General features: G+C 39.8%; 1 protein-coding gene across 1 annotated transcript in view; it reads right to left on the bottom strand.

Annotated features, from left to right (window-relative positions):
* Positions 1-9518: 9518 nt before the first annotated feature.
* FAT4 (FAT atypical cadherin 4) overlaps positions 9519-23913 on the bottom strand; it is a 134830-nt gene continuing 120435 nt past the window's right edge. The window contains exons 13-17 of the mRNA XM_061360248.1: positions 23401-23580; positions 22411-22535; positions 21051-21268; positions 16211-16472; positions 9519-12064 (exon numbers count right to left, since the gene is read on the bottom strand). Coding sequence (XP_061216232.1) covers positions 10194-12064; positions 16211-16472; positions 21051-21268; positions 22411-22535; positions 23401-23580 — 2656 coding nt within the window. The 3' untranslated portion in view covers positions 9519-10193. The remainder of the gene's footprint in view (positions 12065-16210; positions 16473-21050; positions 21269-22410; positions 22536-23400; positions 23581-23913) is intronic.

Below are 23913 nucleotides of genomic sequence, written 5' to 3'. Positions count from 1 at the left end.
TCTAGGTAGCAAAAGTGGTTCACAGGTGGCAACCCTGTTTGTTTGCTTCAAATCTTTCTTTTATCCCCTCAGGGATACTGTCATGCTATGGCAGTCAACACACTGCCACAGCAGTGTAGAATCAAAACATCTAAATAGCTCCCTTGCCACTCAGTAAAAAACAACAGCAATTACAGACCACTGATATTTGTAAGTCAGCTGCCTTTTTAAGGAGCTGAAGCATCTTGTCCAAACCAGCGATTACCATGTGTGACAGTACACACGTTTGAAATTCCTCTGGTGTGCTGTTTCTTTCCTTGCTTGTGAGCCCACCTGTTGCTATACTAAGCCTTTTCTTTTCTTTAAAAGCACAACCGAACCCTTACTGCGTTAATTCTGAAATACAGCAGCCTGTAACCACTGAGATCTGCACGTGCTGTCAGTGTCTGTAAGGGCACAAATACCAATTAACGCTGCAATGTTATAATAACTGTGGCCAAAGTTGATCAGGTGCTTTGATAATGGTACCGGGTAATTAGCAGGGAAATGTCTCCTGTGTGCAAAGTGTGCCATGGTAATTGCACATGGCTGCACACAGGCTCTTTTTATACCTGGGTTTGGGACAGGAGCTGCACACATGGGAGTGCTCCCAGGATCTACCTGTGGTGGGAATATCCTGACAACCTTGGCCAGGTGCTTGTCAAGGGTGGGTGAACCTGCCACAGAACAGCTCGTTGCTGCCAACCCCAGAACTCAACAACTCATGGGTGGTGATCAGCTAAGCAGTAAAGGCTACACTTCCCTAGAGGCCCTCAGGAATCCCTGGCACCAGGCTATGCACACAGAGCATAAATCTCTGTGAAAGCCCCCATGCAAGCCCAGTCTGTTAAGAGCCAGATGTGAGCGCACTGCTGGAGATAACATGTCCCCTTCTCTGACATCAAAACATCAGGAACACCTTCCACTGGACCAGGTTGCTCAAAGCTCTGTCCAACCTAGCCTTGAACACTGACACAGCTTCTCTGGGCAGCCTATGGCAGTGTCACCATCCTCACAGGGAAGAAATTCTTCCTTATATTTAATCTGAATTTACCGTCTAGCAACCCTTCAGACCAAAAAGAACCCCAAACAGTATGAAGCCCTTAGTCTCAGGAATATGCAGCATTTGATCTATTAAAAACATTTATTAAGGGCAGATTTCGGCTTCATAAGATGGCTTGTTGTGCATGAACTCTATGGTTTTCCTTATTACATTTATAAGGCACTGTAGTATCTGCAGTGTTGTTTTCATGAAGCGATAGCTTCTCCTGCCAAAGGGCAGAGAAAAGCTGATGAGACAAACTGGCAAAGGTTCTCTCACTCATTGTACCATAGCTTTTCTCTTGTCATTGACATTTGCCAGATTAAAAACTCTCAGTGCTTTACAGAAGTCACAAAGTTAATTTGTAAGTGGAAAAACACCCCCCAGTCCTAGAGTCCTAAACTAGCTACAGAGAAGTCCTATTAAAAATCCAGGACATAGTGTACTGCACGAGTAGAACAGTTAGGTATGCACACGTCTAGCTATTACATGGGTGGAAAAAGAAAAATTGACACAATTACAGATTTGTCATACTTCACTACTTTCTTCAGAGCATTGAATGTCACTTTAAAACAAACAGCCAAGTTCCCAGGACAAACATCCAGGGACATCTTAAAGCAGAAGCAGCCAAAATCAGAAGGCAAAGGAAAATTTGACAAAGCTTCAAAATCTTGTCAAATGCAATTATTCAGTAAGTGTACTCGAATCAACGAAAAAGAAGAGTCCCCTTCACTGCGAACTGCTGGGCAGTATTGAAAGGTTTCACGTGCATTCCTACCTGCAGTGTTAGCTTAATAAAAACCTGCCATAGGTTTTAATGCTAAGAACAGGTGAACAAAACTAATAATGAGAAAACCAGTTGGGGTACAGAACAGCAAACAACAACAGGATTTCTGGTAACACTAGGAAAAGAAGTCAGAGTGCATGTAATTTAATATAAATTTCCCCATAATAAACTACTCCTTACTGCAGTTAAAAACTTCAATCACAGTTGTTTTGAAATAATCACAGTTATTTTGAAGTAATGAGAATATTTCTTACCTCTTTCACACGTCTCGAGCTGCAAACTGTTTTCGAATAAAAGATGGACAAAACACATAAACATAAGAGAATTAGAAAAGTCCCAGATGACACCCACAGTGTATAATTTGCCATAGCCAAAAAGTAGCTTCCTAATGAAATTGAGGCTACAAGTTTTCAGCATCACTGGCACTTACCAGGAATGACTCCTTCAGGAGAGGTACATAACAATTGTCATCCTCAAGGACCTATTTGTTCATCAAGTTCTGTTTTCTACTTGCTGTACTTTGGGTGATTGGGTGGAGCTGTTAGTGAAGCCAGTGCACTATAGATTCTGTGGGGAACTTTAACGGAAGTATATTCAATATGGATAAAATAATCTCATTATTTGGCTTTCTGGTGGCTTTTCTGGGAAACTAGAGTTTTATGCAATTTCATACTACTATTGCTGAAATGGTGGGGTGCTCCTGTAGGTTAGATTTTTCACTTTTAAAGGATTTCATTCTTACATGCTGTAACTCTTAAGTGCTTTCAGTTTTGATTAACTCTCAAACAGATTAGCCTCCTTCAGAAGACAATGTTGAGTTTCCTAAAGGACTACTTGCTAGTGATTGTCATTGCTTCTGCAGCCAATCATCAAAAAACATGCTGATTTCCTGCATTCACAAAGTATTATTTGCTCACCTGTTCAGCCAAAAAGCTTTTGAAGGAAAACATGGATAACAAGAAAGGTGACAGAACACTGAGAAGATGACAAGCTTTTGCTTATCCTTTTTCTTACTGACAGTAATGGGTTAAGACTGAAATGTCAATATCCCATTGCAAAAGCACTTCCTCGCTTATAAATACATATTTAGGCAGAAATTAACAGGCAGTTAGGAATGCTGTAGTGGCAATATTGTAAACAATGAATTCTACAGATGTAAAAAAAATTGACAAAATTGTTCCTTTTGCTTCTTAATAATATTACATGCAGTTATTTTGAGAGACAAACCATTCCATTTCTCACTTAGCTTTCTACAAACTACGAGGAATTCTTACACAACGATGCTGCCATATAGTGCCTTTGCCAAGGTTTAACAAACTGTTTTAATAAAGACTCACATTATTAAGAGGGAGTTGTATTTTAAAGGGAATTACAATCCATATTTGGAATTATCCTAGATCATTACACCAAAGTGTGATTTTTTTAATGACTCCACAATATCAATTTCTCATTTGGTATATGTTCTCTTATATTAATGTTTGTTTTTTATATTAATGTTTATTTCTTATTCCCTAATTTGCTGTTTCAGCTAATTGCACAAGATATGCAGGAACAAACACTAATTACTAAATCAGGCTCTGGCTTTTAAAAGACTCGGGGGAAATAAACCAACAAATGGGAAGACAGAGACCTGTTTATTTTCCCTACTCCTTGTCTGAAGGGCTGCACAAAGAGTCACAGTGTTTTAAGAGAATGCACAGAAATATACAGAACAGTGGCTTTTTCTGTTGTTTTTGTTTTGTTTTATTACCAGGGCAGGGGAGAGGTTGCTAATCTGTTTTCCAGTCATGGAGTCTTGCCAGGGAATTTGCCAGGTATTAATTGCCATATGGAAAGCATGTTCATGAATGCCTACATGCATACATTGCTATGTGTATGCATCAATTTATTAACACGCGCATAAAACCATTCTCCTTTGTAATTAGAATGTCTGTTGACTTTTTTTTTTTCAGGCTACACAACAGTTGCTAATCCCACACCCTTGAACTGCTCCCTTGTATATGCTAATTGTGGCAATGAGGGTGGAGATCCTTGGAAATATATAGGAAATTCTGATCCCATCATGGCTTTCTGTGTTCTGCTGCTGCTCCCTCAATATCTTCTTTTACTCCTGGCTTTTCAGTCTGGAACATCTTTTCACACTGAAGTTTCTGGTCTTTGTGGTTTCCACCTCAAGCTATCTCACTTTCTTGTCTTGACAATTTTAACACAGTAGTTGACACAACTTGTGGACTGTGTGATATGCCAGACATCGTCCTTGGGGCTCAGGCAGAAGTCAAGAAAGGCTGCAATGATTTTGGCTTTTCACTGGTATACTCTTGATTTGCCCTGACTGAAGAAAATTTTTGGATAAAAAGCTTTTACCTTCATTTTGTTCTACCTGATAGTGTTTGATTTGATGACTCCCTGAAAATGCTCCCCCTAAAGGATTTAAAGTAAAGTTAAATGCATTTACTTAGGCCTTCCTGTTTACTGGTGATTAGGAGTCATTTCTACTCATTCTCCATCCATTGCTAGTTGTGCTTTCCACTTGTAAGGGAGGGGGGAAAGCAACACCTTATGGGATACTCGTTTTGCCCTCCACTGAAAGCAGAGAGCAGGAAGATTGTTTTAGATATGGGGTGATGTAGAGCTGTAAGCACCTACATTATGATCCATAACAACCACAGAGAACGGGCAGAGCATGCTGCTGTTAGACTGGCATAAAGCACCATGCAGGGTCTTCCCGTAACCAGCTCTTAGCCAGTTCTCAGCTGAAAAAGAGCTTGAAGAGCTCGAGCCACGTTGCTGGAAACTTCTGAAAATTGCATCCATCCCCCAAAACTAAATATTTCCTTAGGACCACAGATTGAGAGCCTTTTTCTTCCCCACCAGTAAATAGCAAATTAGAGGAACAGATTTTGTTCATTCCTGTGGAATTACTTCAAAGTGGTCCCTGGAAATCAGCCCTTCACTTTGGTCTGAGGCAAAATATAGTTTCAATTTTAAACTTGCCCTCAACTATGGCTCTTGAATAACTCAAAGCATGCTGTCAGAGCTTGCCGGTCCCAGCTGAGGCCTGCCGGGTAGCCAGCTCTGACAGGTACCATGCGCTAGATGGCTTCTATGCTGTCTCTACTAAGGGTATCTCACCACTAGCTGGTTAAACCTCAAGCAGTTTTCATCTTTAGCAGTAGACAACAGTTCTCAGAATTTCCTTCCCAATGGAGAATGCAATCAAATGAAATTTGATTTTGGTTTTGTGTTAGCAGGTTGCCAAACTATTCGGCACTGCTTCTGTGGACTCTTCCCCTTACATTTAGAAGTTGTTGAGAAATTTGCCTGCTACTATTACAATGCTATTATTAATTTATTTATTTATTTTGTACATGCTCCTATATGAAATGCATGTGGCCATAAAATTGAAGAGTAATTCTGTGGAGAATTTCCCCTGTGAAAGTCAGAGATAAAGGCACTTTTAAACACTAAATATAACTTAGAAACACTCTATCTTTTATCTGTGGTTGATCATCACTCAGTACAAAAGGATGATGAAACCTGGAAGTCACTGGGAAAAAGCTATAAAAGTGACTAAGAATCCAACTGGATTTGTTTGCTGGAAAGGCTCTCAAATTCTTGCCTGGATGAAAGTTCATATAAAAGACAGGAAAGGCCAATTGAAGGCAAATATCCAAATTTTCTAAAAAGAAAGGCTGTGATGCTCTCTAACAACTTGAACACATGCTGTCAGTCATCCTCATTAAGTGCTATTTATAGAAGACCAAAGGAACAAAGCACTGACTTCACAGAGGGAAGACTGTTGAAGGAATACATAGATGTATATGGAAAAGGATAAAAGGGTGAACAGTAAAACACAAGCATGAGAAGGAAGAGATAATGACCTTTTCACTTTCTTCTTCCTTCAGTCTTAATTAAAAAAATAGCAACCTTTCTTCTTAATAATCTTTTTCTCTTCATTCTCTTTCCCAAATGTCAGAAGACCCACAACAGAAAACATTAATTAGGAGTCTCTGATAGATTTCAGTTAAGAAAGTGACTTTTACATGGCAACACATTTAAATTAAATACTTAATTGGAAGGATATTATCATTTAAATTCTATGCTTCAGAAATATAACCGGCAATACAATAAATAAGACAGTACTCCTGAAGTGGCACAGGAGGTGCTCAGTAAAAGGACACACTATATCATCTCAGTGGCACTTTAGATTATAACCTGTAGGAGTTGGCTGGCAAAAGTTAAATACAATCAGTGTTGCAAGAAAGAAATTCATGAAATACTCTAAATTTCTGTAAAGAAGCTAATTTGCTGGTATCAGCTCAGGGTGCTCCTTGCACTCCTCATTTGTGACTGTGATGGAAAGATCTTCAAATGTATCAGTGCTAGCGGAATGGTGCCCCAGGCCAGCACATCTCACCCATTTCTTTCTATAACAGGAAGGAGAAATGAAGGGTACAGCACATACCTGAAATCACAGGATCATTCAGGTTGGGAGAGATTGCCGAAGGTCATGTGATCCAATGCCCTGCTCAAAGCAAGGCTGGCTATGAAGTCAGTTGAGGTTCAATAGTATGTTGTCCAAGCTTTGAATATTGTCAGGGACAGGGGTGCCATAACACTACTTGGTAATCTCTTCCCCCACCTAGCTGCTCCCATTGCCAGAACAATTTCCATCATATCCATTACCTTATGACCACTGGTGTCTCTAGTCTTTTTGCTGTGCATCTCTGAGGAGCATCTGACTCCATCTTCTGGTTTTCAAGGCATCAGTGAGATCTGCACCACCTCCCCACACCATTTCCAGACTACAGTAATGCAGTTCCAGCTGGATTTTGCACTGCTAACCGATACCCTGACATGGGTCATGGTCTGCAGCATAGATTCATTGTCTGCTTGTCAGCGGGGGATGTTTTTAGCAGAATGTGGGACTTACATTCCTTTTTAATGTAGTCTTTCTATTAATTTTGAGGTTTTAAATTACTTAACTGATGAAAAATGTTGGAAGGTCTTGAATCAGACAAATCTAGACTTCACTTCTTTTAATAATTTATCCCCCTACCACAAATCTCAGTATTTCAAAACTCAGTTTCCATTTTCATAGGCATATAAGAGAATGGTGAGTAAATCGGACATATCCCCATCCATTTTCATCTAATCAGTCATCAGGAGAAAACATCCCCATCTGAGACAGCAATGACAGTTCAGCTGAAACCCTCTAGAAGAAGGTGGGCAGTGGCACAGTTCTCTCCCTCATCTCACAGGAAAGAAAAAGGAGGTTTCTCTGCAAGCTACTAGCAGAAAGATAGGTCACCAAGTCATATTGCTGACATGAGATGTGTTTGGAGGCTTCTGTGCACTGAAGAGAGCAGTGCAGACTGTTCTCCACATATTTGTGACTTCTAATATGTCCCAGATCTTGAAAGAGGACCGTGCCGTTCTGACGATGAACCAGGGGAATTATGCAGCTCACTCCTCACGACTCTAATAACTTTGGATAATTGTTTCACATGATTCACTTGGAGCCCTTTTCTGATCTTCATGATGAAACAATTAAAAAAAGAAAAAAAAAAGGGCTGAAATGAATCATATGTTTAAGTGTCAAAAACATCTCTGTGTTTTTCAGTAACAGGGAAACAAGGAAATCAGTAAAATGCACTTTTGTATGTCCCAGAAAGTGTCAACATTTAGAGGAACGCACTACAACTCGATAAACTGTGAATTGCATTCAAGTTATGATATAAATTTTCTGTATGTTATTTTCTTTTAACAAAACTTTTTGATAATTTCAGAATGCCTAACTGCCATAATGCAGATTGCAATGTGTTTGGTGTTACATTTAAAATATTTCATTTGTTAAAGTTTTCATGTGTTATTAAAATCACTGCTTGGATGTGGTACAGTTCATATTAAAGGATAATATTCAAACTAAACATACAGCTTTTAAACAGATGTTTAATTACAGCAGCTTCTCAAACTCCAAAATAATTTGTGGATCTCTTGTTATTTCAGATGAAACTACTTAGATACAAATGTGGGCTACTTTGGGCCATTATCTTTTCACTGTTGTGGAACAAGATGAATTTGGCAGCATTTTTATCCAAAAAGAGTTGGTTCTTCATTGCTGGTTCACAAACTGACCAAAAAACCTCTATACCAAATGAGTAACAAATGAAAAAAACCCTTTGAATTGTTATTCTTTTTCTAAGTTCTTTAAACAAAACACCACTAATTCAAAGTATAACCTCAGAACTCACCTCTTGCCTGAAGTCTTAACTTTTTCACTCTGCATTCTCTAACAAGTTGTGTTTTATTTACTTTCTTACAAATATACAAAAAATGCAGTTATTTATTGCTCAACTGCTGCTTTATTAAAGAAAGCTATTGCTCTCACACTTCTAACTATCTGTGTACTGCAAAGCTTCAGCTTTCAGCAGAGCTACAAATGTAAAACCATTTTTTTCTAATAAAACCTTATGGACTAAAATACAGTTTTATTCTGTTGTTAAAAAACTAAAAGTAGATTTGGTACATTTTGACATTACCTTAGGCTCAACAATATCACAATACCATCTCTTCTCTATCCTGCTGATCTTCAGTCACAGCAACGTCACTCATGAACTCCAAATGCATAATTTTACATCACCTTGCTTCTTAAAGCCCATTTTCGGAGTAAAAAGCCAGTAAAAGACAAAGGAGTGGAAATGAGAGAGAAAGGATGAAAGCTTTCCAGTAACACATACTGAAGATTTTAAATAAATATTTTAATTCTATTATTGGCATTTACAGGTAGAAAGCATACAGTATGTTACAATTTTATCAAAACGTGAAAAATATGGATGTTACATAAGTAACAAATGTAAAAAAAGTATTTTTCTTACCTTCCCTGAAAGTAAGAAAACTATTCAGCATAGGAAAATATTGGTATAAAAACACAGCTTAGGTAAAAAACAAAACAAAACAGAATTTAAGTTTTTACACAGTACGATAGATTCATCAGATCTGCATAAAGATGTAAGGACTTTGTGAGGTTCTACTTTACCTAAAACTTTAGGGAATCTGGGACAAACAGTAAGCTACATTAATGAATCTACAAGTAGTTTTCCCTCATATCCGCTCCAAAATGCTAGAGTGCAGTAATTTTCTATACAATAAATAATTCTTCCAAGTTTCCATCATAGAAAATCATATAATGTAGAAAATGCCACTCCAGGGTCACAAAGGCTAGGCAGTGCTTTAATAATAATTATGATAATACTTATTATAGTGCTTTATAGTGTCTAAGCACTTCAGATAAGTTTACTAATCTCACAACACCCCTGTGAGGTAGGTAGGTGTTTTTCCTACCTTTCCATAGTACAGATGGGAAGATGAACTCTGGGGAGAAGCACAGACTGCAGCAGCAGCAACACAACCTAGATGAGAGGCCAAGAAATGCTCCCACTGACCGTGCTGCTGCTTGCAGGCTGGGTTGGGCTGCTGAATGCTCCATCCCACTGGAAGCACTGAAGGGGGTGGGCAGGGACCAGGGTTAAGCATCCCCAAAATATTTCATAGATATTCAGAAGCTCTCACACAACTTTGTCAAAAACAAAACAAAACAAAACAAAATGGAAACAAAACAAACAAAAAAAAACAAACAAAAAAAAAAAGGGAAAAAAGAAAACACCCCCACCCCCCAGACAAACAAACAAACAAGCTGAAAATTAAAAAATTCCTAAAGTGCTGACTGGCTTGAGCTGCTTCTAGCACCTCTTGTATGGAATAAGACTTACAGCACTGTTGCCAGCAATTATTCAAGATGATTTCATCCATAAAGTTACCTGTGAGCAACTGCAGGATACGGTAACTACATTTTCTGAGACACCTTACTAGTATAATTAATTCCTTCATTCACCACCCTTCTTCCATGTACTTCTTAAGGAAAATTAAATCCTCAATAATCTTGCATCGTAAAACATGTTAGTAGCTGAAGACAATATGCACATCCTTCACAATGAAAATTAGTTCATTTTCAGAACAAAGCATTATTAATTTAAGAATCACAAACCAAACAATGGTAAATAGGAAACCCTTTTCAAAGGCTGCATACCAAATACCTTGCTTTCAAATACAATGCATGCAGGAGAAATAAATTCATCCAAGCACAATTAAATTAAAAATTGTTTGCTTTGTTTATGATTTATTTTTTTTTTTAGTCTCTTTCAGCAGCATAATGGTTATTATTTTTAAAGTCTCCTCCAACCAAACTGGCCTGGGGTTCAAATTATGACCTTTGCTTTTTACAACCATATAATGGTTTGACCAGTCCCCGTGGCTTTGCACTGTGGCAATACCAGGAGATAAAGCCTATACATACTGTTCTGCTTCCCCATCCTTGGAAACAGGCTGTGTTGTACCACCTTTGCTGTCTTCACTTGCTGCTGCTGCTGCTATTTTTTCAGGCAGTGATGCTAAATCCTTGAAAACATCCACATAATGGCCAAAGCCAGGGCCCCAGTTCAAGAGGTTGTCCCAGTTGAAGGTTCCCGCTTGCTGCCCCAGCTTCACAGGCAGGGAGCTCTCCCCGGTGCTGGTGGCAGGCGCCTGTGCCCCCACCGGGCCCCCCTCACCACGGCGGCCAGGGTACCGCCGGGGCTTCAGCCTGGCACCATAGTTGTCCTCATCATCCGCATCGGACTCATTGACCTGGGATAACTTGGGCATCCTGGAGGTGTACGCTATGGGCTTATCCCTGTCGTACTCCATCTCTGAGCAGGTGAAGGACTCATGGGAGTCACTGTCAGAGGAAGACTCAGGTGCGGGAATACCATCAGCTGGGTTCCTTGTCCGGGACAGAGGCCTTCTGCAGTCCTCCTCAGAAGAGGACCGGCCATGGTCTGCACTGCAGATGCTGGGGTTTCTGGGCCGAGGGGTGTTCAGTCTTTCCACCTCTTCAATGGACAACCCCACTGGGGGAGCAGTCTCCAGAGGTATCTGCCCAATGGGCTGCTTCAGGCGGCTTCCTGGTCGGGAGCCGTGGCTCGCCATGGTCTGTGGACTCTTACTTCTCCTCCCCAGCCGAGTGGCATAGTTGAAAATGCCGGGCTGGCAGCCATCATTGTGCATCTCCAGCGGGCTCCCCTCCCTTATGGCAAGGTGCAGCTCTCTTGCTGGACTGTGCCTGTAGAAAGTCGAGGATTTGGAGAAGGGCGCGGGGCTGTGCCGAGACAGGGGGTTGGAAGTAGGGCATGCTGAGTGGCTTAAAGACGTTGTCCTTAAGCCCTGCCCATAGGCAGGCTGATAAGTCAAGCTGCTGGCTCCCAGTGGCATGGGGGACTGCCGTGCGAAGCCCAGCGGGCTGTGCCTCTGGATGGAGAACTTGGGCGTGTGGCTCCGAAACTGCTTGTAGTGCTGGATGATGTCAGCGTCAGAGGGGGCAATGCTGCTGGCGTTGTCAATGTCATAGTGCTCAATCTCGGGCTCGGGAGAAGCCAGTGGGGCACTGGGGATCGTCTCTGTGGCATGCGGGATGTCAGTTTCATCATAGATGAGATATGGGTTTTCTCTTTCGATGATATCAGGTTTTGGGTTTCCTTCAGGCTGCTTCCGGACAGTCATATCATCGCCATAAGGTGGTATGTTGTCAGGGTCATCAAATGCCACGTTCTCGCTCCCTTTTTTCTTCTTCTCCTTTTTCTTCTCCTCTTTCGGACCTTTCGACTTCTTTCCTCGGCACTGGTTGCAGAGGATGAGGCTGAGGACAAGCAGCGCCAGGACCGTCGCACAGCTGCCCACGATAGCCGGCACGGCCCAGAGGGGCAGGGACAACTCGGTGGGGTGTGGGGCTGGGAGGCAGATGTGGCCACCATTGATCCCTGCTCTACACTCCTGTCCTGGGGCACACAGGACCCCCAGGCATGCCACCACTGCCTCGCATGTCCGTCCTGCATATGCCTCAGGGCAGCTGCAGGTGAAGCCGGTATGCAGCCCAGGCTCACAGCTGCCCCCGTTTTGGCAGGGGTTGGAGGCACAGGCACCCGGCGGGACGCACTGATAGGCGTACCACCGGTTGATACACATCAACTCGCCCCAGCAGGGACTGCTGGCACAGACGTTGGGGCCGCGGCAGCCAATCTTCACCGAGGGGTCTGTTTTGGAGAGAGTGGCGAGGCTGTGCCTGCCAGCAAAGGGAAGGCTCTCCCTGCCATACTTGATATAGGAGATGCAGCCATCAAAGCCTAGGAGAAAAAGAACAGTTACATCAGGACCTGAATACTGATAATGCACTGTCAACAGAGTCCAAAGACAGTTCAAGCATCAATGTCATGCTAAAGGGGAAACCTTTTGGATAACAGATGGCAAGATCTATGGTGTGCCTCTTGCCCCCTGAAATAAAAAGGGAAACACAAACAGAAGTAAAAAAATGGAAACCCCAGTGCTAGAATGGAGGCAACAGCCTTATTTTGTGATGTCGTTTGAAGCAGCATGAGTGGTAAATCGTGTTGTTTGATACTCCATACTTTCATGAGTGAATCTTAAGTGTACTGAGCTTGCAGTTGCTTCCTTGCATTTTTACCTTGTATTGTGATTAATGTAAAAATATCTGCAATATTGACCACATAACAGTGCAATATCTGAGTAACTTCACATTTTGCTAGCAGGATACCCCATTCACAGATGTTTCAGTACCTAAGAATCAGAATCCTTTAGATTCTGGAGTAAGGAATGTTACATTTTGTTGCTCTTGTTAAATATTTCCCCTTAGTTTGTAATGACTATTTTGTTCATAAACTTTTGATAATATTTTGGGGTTCATATGAGATAGGAATTGAAATCTACTTTTAATCAGAACAAGATTAAGTAAAGGCTTGGCATTCCTGAAGCTCCTCGCATAATTTCTATATATGCACCTTTCCTATTTATGATTTTCACATCTAGAAATGGAGACTAAAGATAAGAAAGTAATTAATTTCTCTGAAGATATGTGCATGGCACTTACGTAAATGATACCAAGATATCTTGTAAAAAGTATTTGGTTCTTTTAAGTTTGCCAAACAGGAATTCTGAAAGAGACCAGTATTTTTAACTTCTACACTAAGATTTCAAAACAACAAAAACATTCTTAGGGAAGTACATAAAATATATCAACCCTACAATTAAGATGAAATTAACGTCAGGTTTTCTAGAAGACCTGTAAGACATTTTGCACTCCCTTTGCTTTCATTAAATCAGAAAAAAAAAAAAGAACAGGCAAGTGGAAGCAGAAGCCTAAATATATTTTGAAATGTTGATCTGGCTTTTAAGAATTTAAGAAATTAAGGCTGCATAGGAGAAGGCGCTACTGTCCCATAAGAAGTCCCTACTTCATGCTTGGAGACTGGGAATAAAGTTCAAATCAAGGAGAAAATATAAAATTAAATGAAAAAATGCATTTTGGGTAAAACCAGGTTGCTTATACACAGGCTGAACTCTGCTGTTCACTGAGCAGATTAAACCAGAGGTTTGCAATGCAAATGGATATCTTTGTGATTGTAGTGTGCTTATCTTACAGATAAACTCGTTAAAGGAAGTCTGAAGGTTATATTCTCAGATCCTTATTACAATGTAGTTTCCCTTTGAAGCAAAATTATTTTGCCAAAATACTAAGCAATGAGCAAATGGTTAGTTTTTGCAGTAACATTATATTTTCTAAAAATATATTGTTAAACTGACTCAATTTTCAATTTATAGACCCATTTCACTGAAGCTAAATGAAAGGCTCTATTGTTCAGCAAATAAGCCAAGCATTCAAATGGTTACCATAGGGAAACATCTATTCTAATAGTATTTCATGTCTTTAAAATTAATCTTAACAAATATTCCTTCTAATGACTACATTCAATATACTTAAATGTTTTTGGTTCCTATTTTCCCATCATTTTAAAACTTCTTATCATCCATAAGGAGACCTATGTGCAGCTGGCTTGGCTGTGCTAGCAGTGAACATCAGCTTCCATCCCCCTTTACTTGTGTGCTTTGCTGTCTCCCCTATTCTGAGCTGAAGTTGCTTCTCATGCCTCAGTTAAGCCTCCTGTCTTACTGTTTCCTAAAATCATGGCAATACCTTCATGTCTCTCAATCTGGAGTGGCTCAAAGTTCCAAACTTGCTGTAGCTTGGTTGTGGTGCTACCCTGATAGTAGTGACACAGAGTTTCAGTGCTGAGAGCCCAGGGAGCTGGGATTATCCCTGGCCTTTGTGTGGTGGTTGTGTGTGAGATCGCAGGAAAATTCAGCCTTTTCCCAGGCTAAAAATTGTCTGTGTTCCCCAGACTTATTCCTTTCTGTGAGGGTTTTAGGATTATGCGACCTTATGCTGACCTCTGCTCAGAGCTGTGACAAAATGGTACGCAGAACTGTGATTGTAAGCTATGTACTCAGTGTTCACATGTGTGGTTGCTGTAGGAAACGTGCTTATTTCTCCTTAACTTCTGATTTTTCCCCTTGGGATGCCATCTGTGGTGCCAGGCTTACAGGATTATATTATTAAAGACCAAACGTATCAGCTATTATCAATAAAATTAATCAACAAGGAGAACGAAAGTGCCGTTACTCAGTTCTGAAGCATCACACTTTGGTGATACAACAAACAGGAGGAAATTTTCCATGCATTAGTAGTGTCAGAGAAAGGTTTATTTCTGCAAACCTTCTTGTATTTCCATTCCAGTACTGCTGGAATAGAAGAACAACCACTATGAATAGCAACTCTGAGTAACTGTGGAAATCTCTGTAAAAATAGGTAGCACAGAGATAAATGTTATGAATCAGAGAATCACAGACTGGTTTGTTTTGGAAGGGACCTTAAAGCTCATCTGATTCCCACCCCCTGCCATGGGCAGGGACACCTTCCACTAGACAAGGTTACTCAAAGCCCTGTCCAACTTGGCCTTGAACACTTTCATGGATGGGGCAGCCACAATTTCAGTATGAATATTTACTCTGTCATGAAACAGCAAATATACTCAAGTTGTATGAGCTGATATTAAAGATTTATAGCCTTCCAGACTGAGGATTTCGGTTCAAGTGGGATCCCAAGCAAAATGCATGATTACCTTGCTGTGTGCTTGGTGTTCCCTTGTAGCAGTGATGTGACTAACAGCAACTGGGATTTTGTCAGGTCTACCTGGGTTTGAAAATTAATATTCGCTTCACAGCACTGGAACCCATGTATGTTTTTGTCTGCCTTTAACAGTACTGCAGACATTGTTGACTCTGAGTTCAGGAAGAGTTTTATTCTACCCCCTTTGTAAATCCTTGGTATGTTGTAGACAATATAATCCAGTATTAAAATAAATAAAATCACATGAATAAGAGATTTTGAATTGTGTATTCCTAATGGAAGCCAGACATTCCTAATTTGTTTGTTTGCCACAGCATTGGGCAGTGGTGAGAAGTTAGTGTCCTCATTTTTCTTTGTTGCAGCCCTCCTAAAAACCTCTGATTTTTCTATGCATGCATTACTCATAAAAAGTACATACAAAAAGTGTAAAGGTCACAGCATCCATGTATCCAAAATACACAAATGTGAAGTGTGAATTTCCCCTACCCAAAAATACTTTATTTGGTCATAATTCTTGATGTCAGGAAGATTTTTTTCAATATAAAAACTCTGTATAACCTATGTCTGCATTGTCTGGAGTATCTCAGAGACTGTAGCTAGAAATCACTTCCATCTTTACTTGTCACTGGGGGAATGATATCAAACATATGATATCTACTTCTTTTGCCAGGGTTTAGGATGGTTGCTTTAACTCTTCGGAGAGACTGATTTACTTCTTAACAGCTAGATGTCAGTCAGAGGGTGGCTCCTTATTATCCTTGGTTTCTGTTACTCAGAAATAAATCTTATGCTTCATTTGACAGCAGGATAAGGCAGGAGGAAGTTAGAGTTTCAGAATATATTTTAATCACATTAATAATGGGCTAAATCCTGCAGTATTTACTAAATCCCTGCAGAGACAAAGTCCTAATTTAGCATTTTTTTCCAAGTGAAAGGTTTGCCTTGATTTTTCAGATCCTGACCAAGGTAAAGAATAGGCCCTTTCTTCTCCATTATCATAACAAAGTGATAACAACTGACTGACAGACAAGCAAGCAAAGCCACCCACCACCTCCAAAAAGCCCTGCAGATGGAGTGCCTGGTTTTGGAAACAACAAGGCTGCAATGTGCATTGAAGGAATAAAGTTTGCGATCCTTACTCATTCATACTGAAGTTTTCTGGAAAAGGATGGAAGTATTCTAATTCTTGAAAAAGAATTACAGTACTTTGTACAACCTTTAAGCAGAGACCTTTGTCTGTTCAAATGTGTTTATCTGCACTATATTAAAACATATTGATAGCAGTCACCTGCAACTGTGCTCTTGAAAGGCTGGCTTGACGGGATCCCTCCCAAAGAAATTGTAAGAACATTCAGTCCACCAAAGTCTTGCGTGGCATGGAGGATGTCTCGGCTATGAGTCTTGTCGACGGACAGGATAGTCGCAGATCCGTTCTTCTCAATGAGTACCGAATGCCACTGGCCATCTGCAGTGTATATTTCTGGGATATTTCTTTCCACTTTCCCAGCAGTACCAGCATCGGATATGTAATGCACTTTCCCACCTTTTATCTGACCAGAAGAATACAAAAGGCGTGATTTTAAAATTATATACACATAATCACTAGTATAGACACAAAACCAATGTAATATGAGTTCATTACAGGTACAAAAGCACATGGCTTTGGTTATAATAGAAAGCCTGTGAGTATTTTTCCCCAAATCATTGTTTTGTACTGGAAAAGTATCAATTACATATTTATTTATTTGTTATTTGAAACTAAATATTAATATATATTAATACTGTATGCATATTAATAATTTAGTACTAAAAATTTGGCCGCAATTAAATATGCCTTTGCATCTGTTGAAAACTTAAGAGCTACCCTCCACTCATTCCCTGGCTAACCTCATAAGAGAAGTGAGGAAACAGGCCAGCAACAGGGCATGCATGTGACAAAACATTTTATGTGACAAAAGAATCATTTCTCCTCCTTCTTCAATTCAAGTGTGGAAAATGCTTTGCTGAGTAAACATGTTGCCCTTGCCCTAAGACCTTGCAGCTAGTTTTCATTACCACACAGTAAGAACATATACAGCATGGCAGGAACTGAGCAGGTTTCCCATTTCATAATCTGATTTTCCTGCTAATTTGCATTTTGCAGGAAAATAGTTGTGCTCTCTGAAGTGTTGCAAAGTGTATTATTTTGTGTGAATTTTCAGTTGGGGCTTACATAAGCTTACTTTTAAACTTGTGAGCTGTTTAAGAACAAAAGGTACTATTATATTCCATGAAAAATTTTTTGGCTTTTCATCTAGGAATGACGCCTCGCAATTCTACTGAATCATGAGAAAGTAGGATTTCAAACCTCTTATTAGCTCAACATTAAACGATCCCAAAATGAGATCAGTGCAAATTGTGCATTTAAGATTTTAAAAAACACCCAACATCCAAATCTGCCAGCTTCTCAAATACGGCATAAAACTCAGGTAGTCAGATGACCTCCTAATGGTGTTCACATCGTGCACAACTTGTATAGGGTAGCTCTGCAACTTGTTGCAAGTTTCCTTCCATACTCTGCAGGCTTTGTCATACACCTTAAATAAGATGACTGTTTTCCCTCGTGTTCCTCTCAGTTGTTCTGTAGCATGCATATGCAGAACATGCACACGCATAGATAGTCCAAGCAAGGTTGAAGCCCCAGGTTTGTTGAAAGCTCTCCAAGCCTCACGTGCTTTGTTCCAGGAAAAATAATGTTAACCTGGGAAGAACTGTGAGGTGACACACTGGCTATAGGAATGCTGCTCTCGTTTCCAGAAACTGTTCAATGCTCTGGATTTACTTCTTTAGTGATGCAAGCTGAGGACTTTGCTCATTCACATCGGCTTTAATATGGCTGTAAGACCATGCTCGTGTCTTGGCAGCAGCCTGAACTGGATGTATCTAGCACGTACTCCACTTGGATCAAGAGATAAAATGGTTAATATGTGCATGCACTTCATTCATAAATGCAATAATTTGGATTATTTGAAAATGTACAGTTTGAGGGTGCCACTGATAAAGCTGCCCCTTGAAGATAAGATGCTTTTGTTACTGGCAAACACAGGTGGCATACATCTAAGCTATCACATAGCCCAAAGAAATTTGGAAGTGCAGTCACACAGACAATTACAACATACTAAACATCATTTGCCACAATCAAAAGTATTCATAAAATAAATGTACATGAAAGTACTGCCTTGCATTTTGGCCTTTATGTAAATGAAAATGAACATACCATATCAGACAACATCCTCTAAGCTTATGGGAAGACTAAGCACAGAATTGTTACTTTGAATTCCACATTAGAGGGAACTGTAGAATTATTTACCTGTCAGCAACTGATCTTTCCCATACAGATTTATGACTTTCTAGCTCTATTTCTGTTTCTTTAAAATTGCATATGACTAATACTAACAGACTCATAAATAAAATACTAGTGACATTTGGAAAATAAAATTTCCAGAGACAAGGCTGATCCATGACTTCTTCAAGCAGGAAAAAATAAGGAGTGTTCTTCTTGGTTCCTTGAAGCACAACTAAATTTGAAACAAATGCTGATGCTGACATTATTGAGTAACACCCATTTCTGCATTTTATTTAAATGACAGAGCAACTGACATGTAAAATATAATGAAAAGAATGAACCACTAAAGCAAACATATTCCTAACTACAAGGATGATTCAACTTTACTAATATTCTAGGTCTCCTTTACTGAACATATTGCTTCTTATTTATCTTAAGTCTGAGCACTACCTTTTACAGATTTATAGAAGATTGGCTGAGATATCATTTAAAGGAGTTATGTTGTGATTTATTCCTGCAGCTCAATATGTGATTGGAACGGTCTGGGTTGGAAAGGACCTTAAATCTCATCCAGTTCCACCTTCCACTAGACCAGGTTACTCCAAGCCCCCATCCAACCTGGCCTTGAAAACTACCAGGGATGGGGCAGCCATAGCTTCTCTGGGCAACCCATGGCAGTGTTTCACCACTTTCACATATACATATGTTAGCTCATATAGGTCATATGCAATGCATATTCTCTATCTGTACAATTAGTAGATCTTAGACCTACAGTTATGCTAATTTAATCTGATTTCAGATGAGATTGTAAAACAAAACAAAGCAGGCAATTTACCTTTAACCTGTTGTATTTGTCCTATTACTTCTAATTGAATTAGTTGCAAAGTGTATTCGTAGGAAAATAAGCTGTGAATCCTCTACTTTCCCCTTCCTTGTGGGTTTTTGAAAGGGTTGCTTTCTATCTGAATTTGACTGTTGTTTAATTTAATCCACTAGGTTTTTATCTTTCCCGGATTAAGGATCCCTTTATATTATAAAGACCTCTCATCTTTTAGTTTGCTTCTATCATTTAGTGAATCACCTGCTTGCAATCTCAGAGAGTCTGATTTATCACCATTTCTCCAATTTTACCCCAATCCTCATTACACTGAAAACAGTTAACTATGAGAAGAAAAATGTGGAGGCATGAAAATAGCCACAGGACTTGTAGACTTACCCTGGCACAATTTTATATCAAAACCAAATGGCATGTTTTCCCTGAATGCTTACACTTCGGGTAACAGGCACATTAAAAAAATCCAAAAAAGCAAATTATAAAATTGTCTGGTTTGAAGACTGACCAGAATGAAAAAGAGAAGTCCCTAAAACTCATCTTTTGTACTGGGAGTAGGCTGGGATGCCATGGAGACTGACAAGTGTGTTGGCTTCACTGGCATCTTGGGCCATTTCAGATGAAGTGTTTGCTGTGATGAAGTGCTCATACTCTGGGTATGAGTGGTGGTGTAAAAGCCATGCTGAACTAACTACAGTTAAATTACTACAGTTTTACTAACTACCATCATCTGGGAACTTTTCAGCAATAATCAGCACAGTGATGTTACCTTTCTTTCCTCAAACTTCTGCATCTGTTACTAGGCAAACCTCTGCTCTTCTCCCTTGCACAGCTGGGGCTGGGACTTGACACACTCTGCTTGCTTGTATAACTTCACCAATATTAACAATAAGAAGAGTGTTTGCGTAAACACACCACAAGTGCTTTCAGCCAAGAAAGGCAACTCTCTTTATCTTTTTTTCAGTAACACTTGGAGAGCTCACCTAGCAAATTCTGCTAGAGAAAAAGGTAGTATTAGCATTTTTTCCCTCTAGAAATCAAAATAATGAGATCTTATCTGCTAAAATGACCGAGGCAGAAACTTCCTATCAAATGATCTGTACACTGGGGAAGTAATGCAGACCTGCTTCTTAAATGCAGCTGATATGTAAGGAAAGCTCTGTCCCTCTGATCAGGCAGGTGGAGAATGTCCATGGGGCTGAAGCTTAGAAAGTGTGAATTTCTGTATGAGTTTCTTTAAAAGTCAGGGAAAAAAACTTGGAAAGCCTTACAGCAGTCAAGGAAACTTGGAGCTTACACCAACCCAATAAAGGTGCTTGCCAAAATCACTGCTGTACTCATTTAGAGTTATGAGTAAATGGACTGAGTCATTGCCAGGAACCGAACCATTGCTTTCTCTTGAGAAAGGTAAGTTCTGCACCAATAAACTCTTTGGGAAAAAAACCAAAACTGTGTGGCATGTGAAGCATTAATTCAGCTATGTATTTCAAAATAATTTAAAATTTACATTGGTTCATGGGTAACCTCATGAATTCAAGTTATCCCTCACTTCCTAGTTTGATAAACATGAGCCATGCTAGCAGGAATTAAAGAAAACTTTATGGCAATTGTTTGCTAGCTTATGGAGGATCTGGGTTCAAGGTCTGAAAAATCAGAAGATAAAAGGCCAATAACAAAATGATTTGTTCTATAGAGTGTAATTTAACAATGACAATAAATATGGCAATGAGTACTGCTCTTGCTGTCACTATTTGGAGTCTAGACAAAACTGATACAAAACCATCAAGATCTTCTGATACCTTGGCAAATAGCAAGGGAATTATTGAGAAGATGAATGATACTGGAGTAGTGCCTAGTTAAAGACCTAATATTTTATAAAGGAAACAGCAAGAGTAATGGAAAAATGTGATTTTGATCACCATACATGAAGCAGTCCAGTCAAATCAGGCTCAGCATTAGCTGTAATCTTACCTTCACAGTAGTGAAGTTGCTGCTTTCCTGGACGTGAACTAAAACACCATTCTCGCTCCTTGTCCTGAACTTCACTTCCAAGCGGTCCGCATTTGGGGGTCCCAGGCTGATGCCTCGAATGCCATGCCTCATCATGTATTCTCGTCTCTTGTTTGGGCTTATGTGGTAGTCGAGTCGTCCTTTGCCTTCTAGCGATAAGGCAGTGTCTGCAGTAATATCTGGGACAAGGATGGGAAACTGCTGAGTACGTAGCTCGTTACAACCATAGCCACCATCTGCCTAATAACGACCATTGCCTTCCAGAACTTGATCCAGAGATCAAGTTCAGAGCAGGTCACAGGGGAGAGCAGGAGTGAATGGCAATTTCAGCCCCTCTTATTATCTGGCTTCAACCAGAATGTGTGTTTAAGAGTAGGAGTGTGCTGGTAATTTACTGCTGCTATCAGTCAATAGTAAATTAAAACTCGCTAGGGAACAAGTGAGGGAGTAGGGAAAAAAATCTGGCTCCTGCAACTGTAATTCCTTCCTAGGGATGTTACTGTTTCCATTACTGCAAGCAAGGTTTCATGATGTATTGAACTGTAAGCTCTTCAAGGGAGAGATAATGACTTTCTATTTGTTATGGCATTAAAAAAGAAGAATAAAAAATGCAGAGCATTGACTACCAAATGCTGTCAAAATTATGGTTAAATTCTTTTGTAAACTGGCACAATAAAAGCATATAAATCAGCTAAACAATAATGGGACATGTGAGAAAACAAAGCCCAGTCATTATACTACAACTACATGGAAATAAATCTCTCTGCTCTCCTAGACAATTCCGTATTGATTTACAGAGTCATCCACGTGCAAGTTAATAATCCCAGAATGTAAATGGCTTGCTTTCATTTACATTTACCATATTTTCTTGCCTATAATCTGATGGTTGTTTGATAAAAAGTCCTACAGTCCAGAGGAGACATAAGCACATGCACATAGTGCTAACGTGAAAGGAAGGGTTTTTCCCTTACCATCTTACCTCCTTGTAGCAGACAAATCCATCCTACAGGATAGCTTTATTTTAGGTACTGATATTATATATTACTGGGAAGCAGTATTTTTAAATGATTGCAAGTTACCTGAAATGTGATATACATGCCAGAAAACTTAATATATGCAATTTGTTGCTCTATTTAGCTCATGAAAGGACAATAGTCCATTGTGGACTTCTCCTTCAAAATTATTTAAGAGGCAATCATGCTGCTTATTTTCCTGAGCTTATAAAATTCATTATCCCATGCCCCTGAAAAGGAACTCTTAATGGCATCCGGTTAAACCAGAGTTTACATTAAAGAGAAAGACAGTAAAACCTCCTCTATACATTTTTCGCAGTGCTTTCCTGTCAGTCCGTCTCTGCAATGACACTGCTGCCATGACCAGTGATCAACACAGGTGCCACCATGTTGGCAGGGGCTGGTTGTACAAGCACCTTCTAGTCTGGGACACCTGAAACAAAACAGAAGTGTAGATGCTGAAGAATGTATGCACAAATAAGTGGAGCAAATGCACTGGGAAGCATCCTGTGTTTGAACTATACTCCATTTCTTCCCCCCAGGGATGCGAAAATGGAGAGGCTCTTCTCCTCAGACATTATGTTTCTAAACAGATCCTGATTTTCAGTGACAATTTAGAACAGTCTTTTGAAAGAGAAATGAATTCAGAGACAATGAAGCTCCTATTTCCTGTTACACAAGAGAAGAAGAAAGCCTTTTAGGTGCTTTTTAATCTGCATTCCCCCAGAGACCATATCACAATGGACAGCACATGCTTGGGGGTTGAGAGAGGGGCTAGCAAATTTGGATGGAAGACTGTCATTATTGCTACAACTTGTGACTTCACATACTGAGATGGAAAAACTGGTAGAATCAGATGGTTCATAATTAATGAAAGACTGCTTGGAGGATACGAGGGAAATTCAGTGACGCTTGAGAGGCAAACTGATACAGCAGACATTGTGGATTAAAAAGCAATAAGAGGGAACAGAAGGTTAGAAAACAGTATGAGTATAGTCAAACCCAGGTGGAATTTATAAAGAAACTCAATAACAAGTCTACTCCAGCCTTCAAAGCACCATTAATAATTGGCAATAGAAATATAGTGATGTTGCTTTTTTAAAACCTCTGTAATATTTTGTGAACCTCTCAGCCAAATTCATTTTCTTTCTACATTTTTTTCAACTTACAAGAAATTCTAAACTCATTTTTTAAACAAGAAATAACTGATGTTGTCTGAGTGGAACACTATCTGACTTTCATGACAGCTTCCTTTGTTGTAAATGTGGTCCATTTGATACCATATATAGCAGACGTACTGATCTAAGATGCCTTGAGCTGCCAAAGCTTGGCTGGGCTCCAAGGGACGTCCATTGACTGCAAACTCCATTATACAGCCCACAAAATCATGACTTTCCACCTGTCCTCTCCTTTGCAGGATGGGCTCTATAGACCTGATGCCACCAACGGTAACCCGATTTGGTTGTACATCGAGAGTCCTATAACAGAGGCAGAAAAACAATTTATCAGCATCGGACATTAACATAGCAGTGACAAGACAGGAACTGTAACCATTAGCTACGGTATGCAGCTAAAATTCCTCCTCCAAACTCACATTTTATATTTAGAAGGGGAGCAGATCAGTAGTGCTGGAAATAACAGTTTTGATGCGTATGACTAAATTCCATCTCAGTTAGTGCATGTCAAAATTTCTATTGACTTGACTGAGCGGTGTACATGAAATCATAATGAATAAAGCTTTTTACTCAATTACTCTTAAATTGTAGATGATATTGACATAGCTGGAAGATGGATTCATTATTTTACAAAGA

Source organism: Neopsephotus bourkii, unplaced genomic scaffold (genome assembly GCF_033783945.1).
Source record: "Neopsephotus bourkii isolate Nb327-2 ecotype Australia unplaced genomic scaffold, CSIRO-AGI_Nbou_v1 NB_107, whole genome shotgun sequence".
NCBI lineage: Eukaryota > Metazoa > Chordata > Aves > Psittaciformes > Psittacidae > Neopsephotus > Neopsephotus bourkii.
Note: the sequence above shows the minus strand (reverse complement) of the source record. Positions and strands in the feature narration are given on the sequence as shown.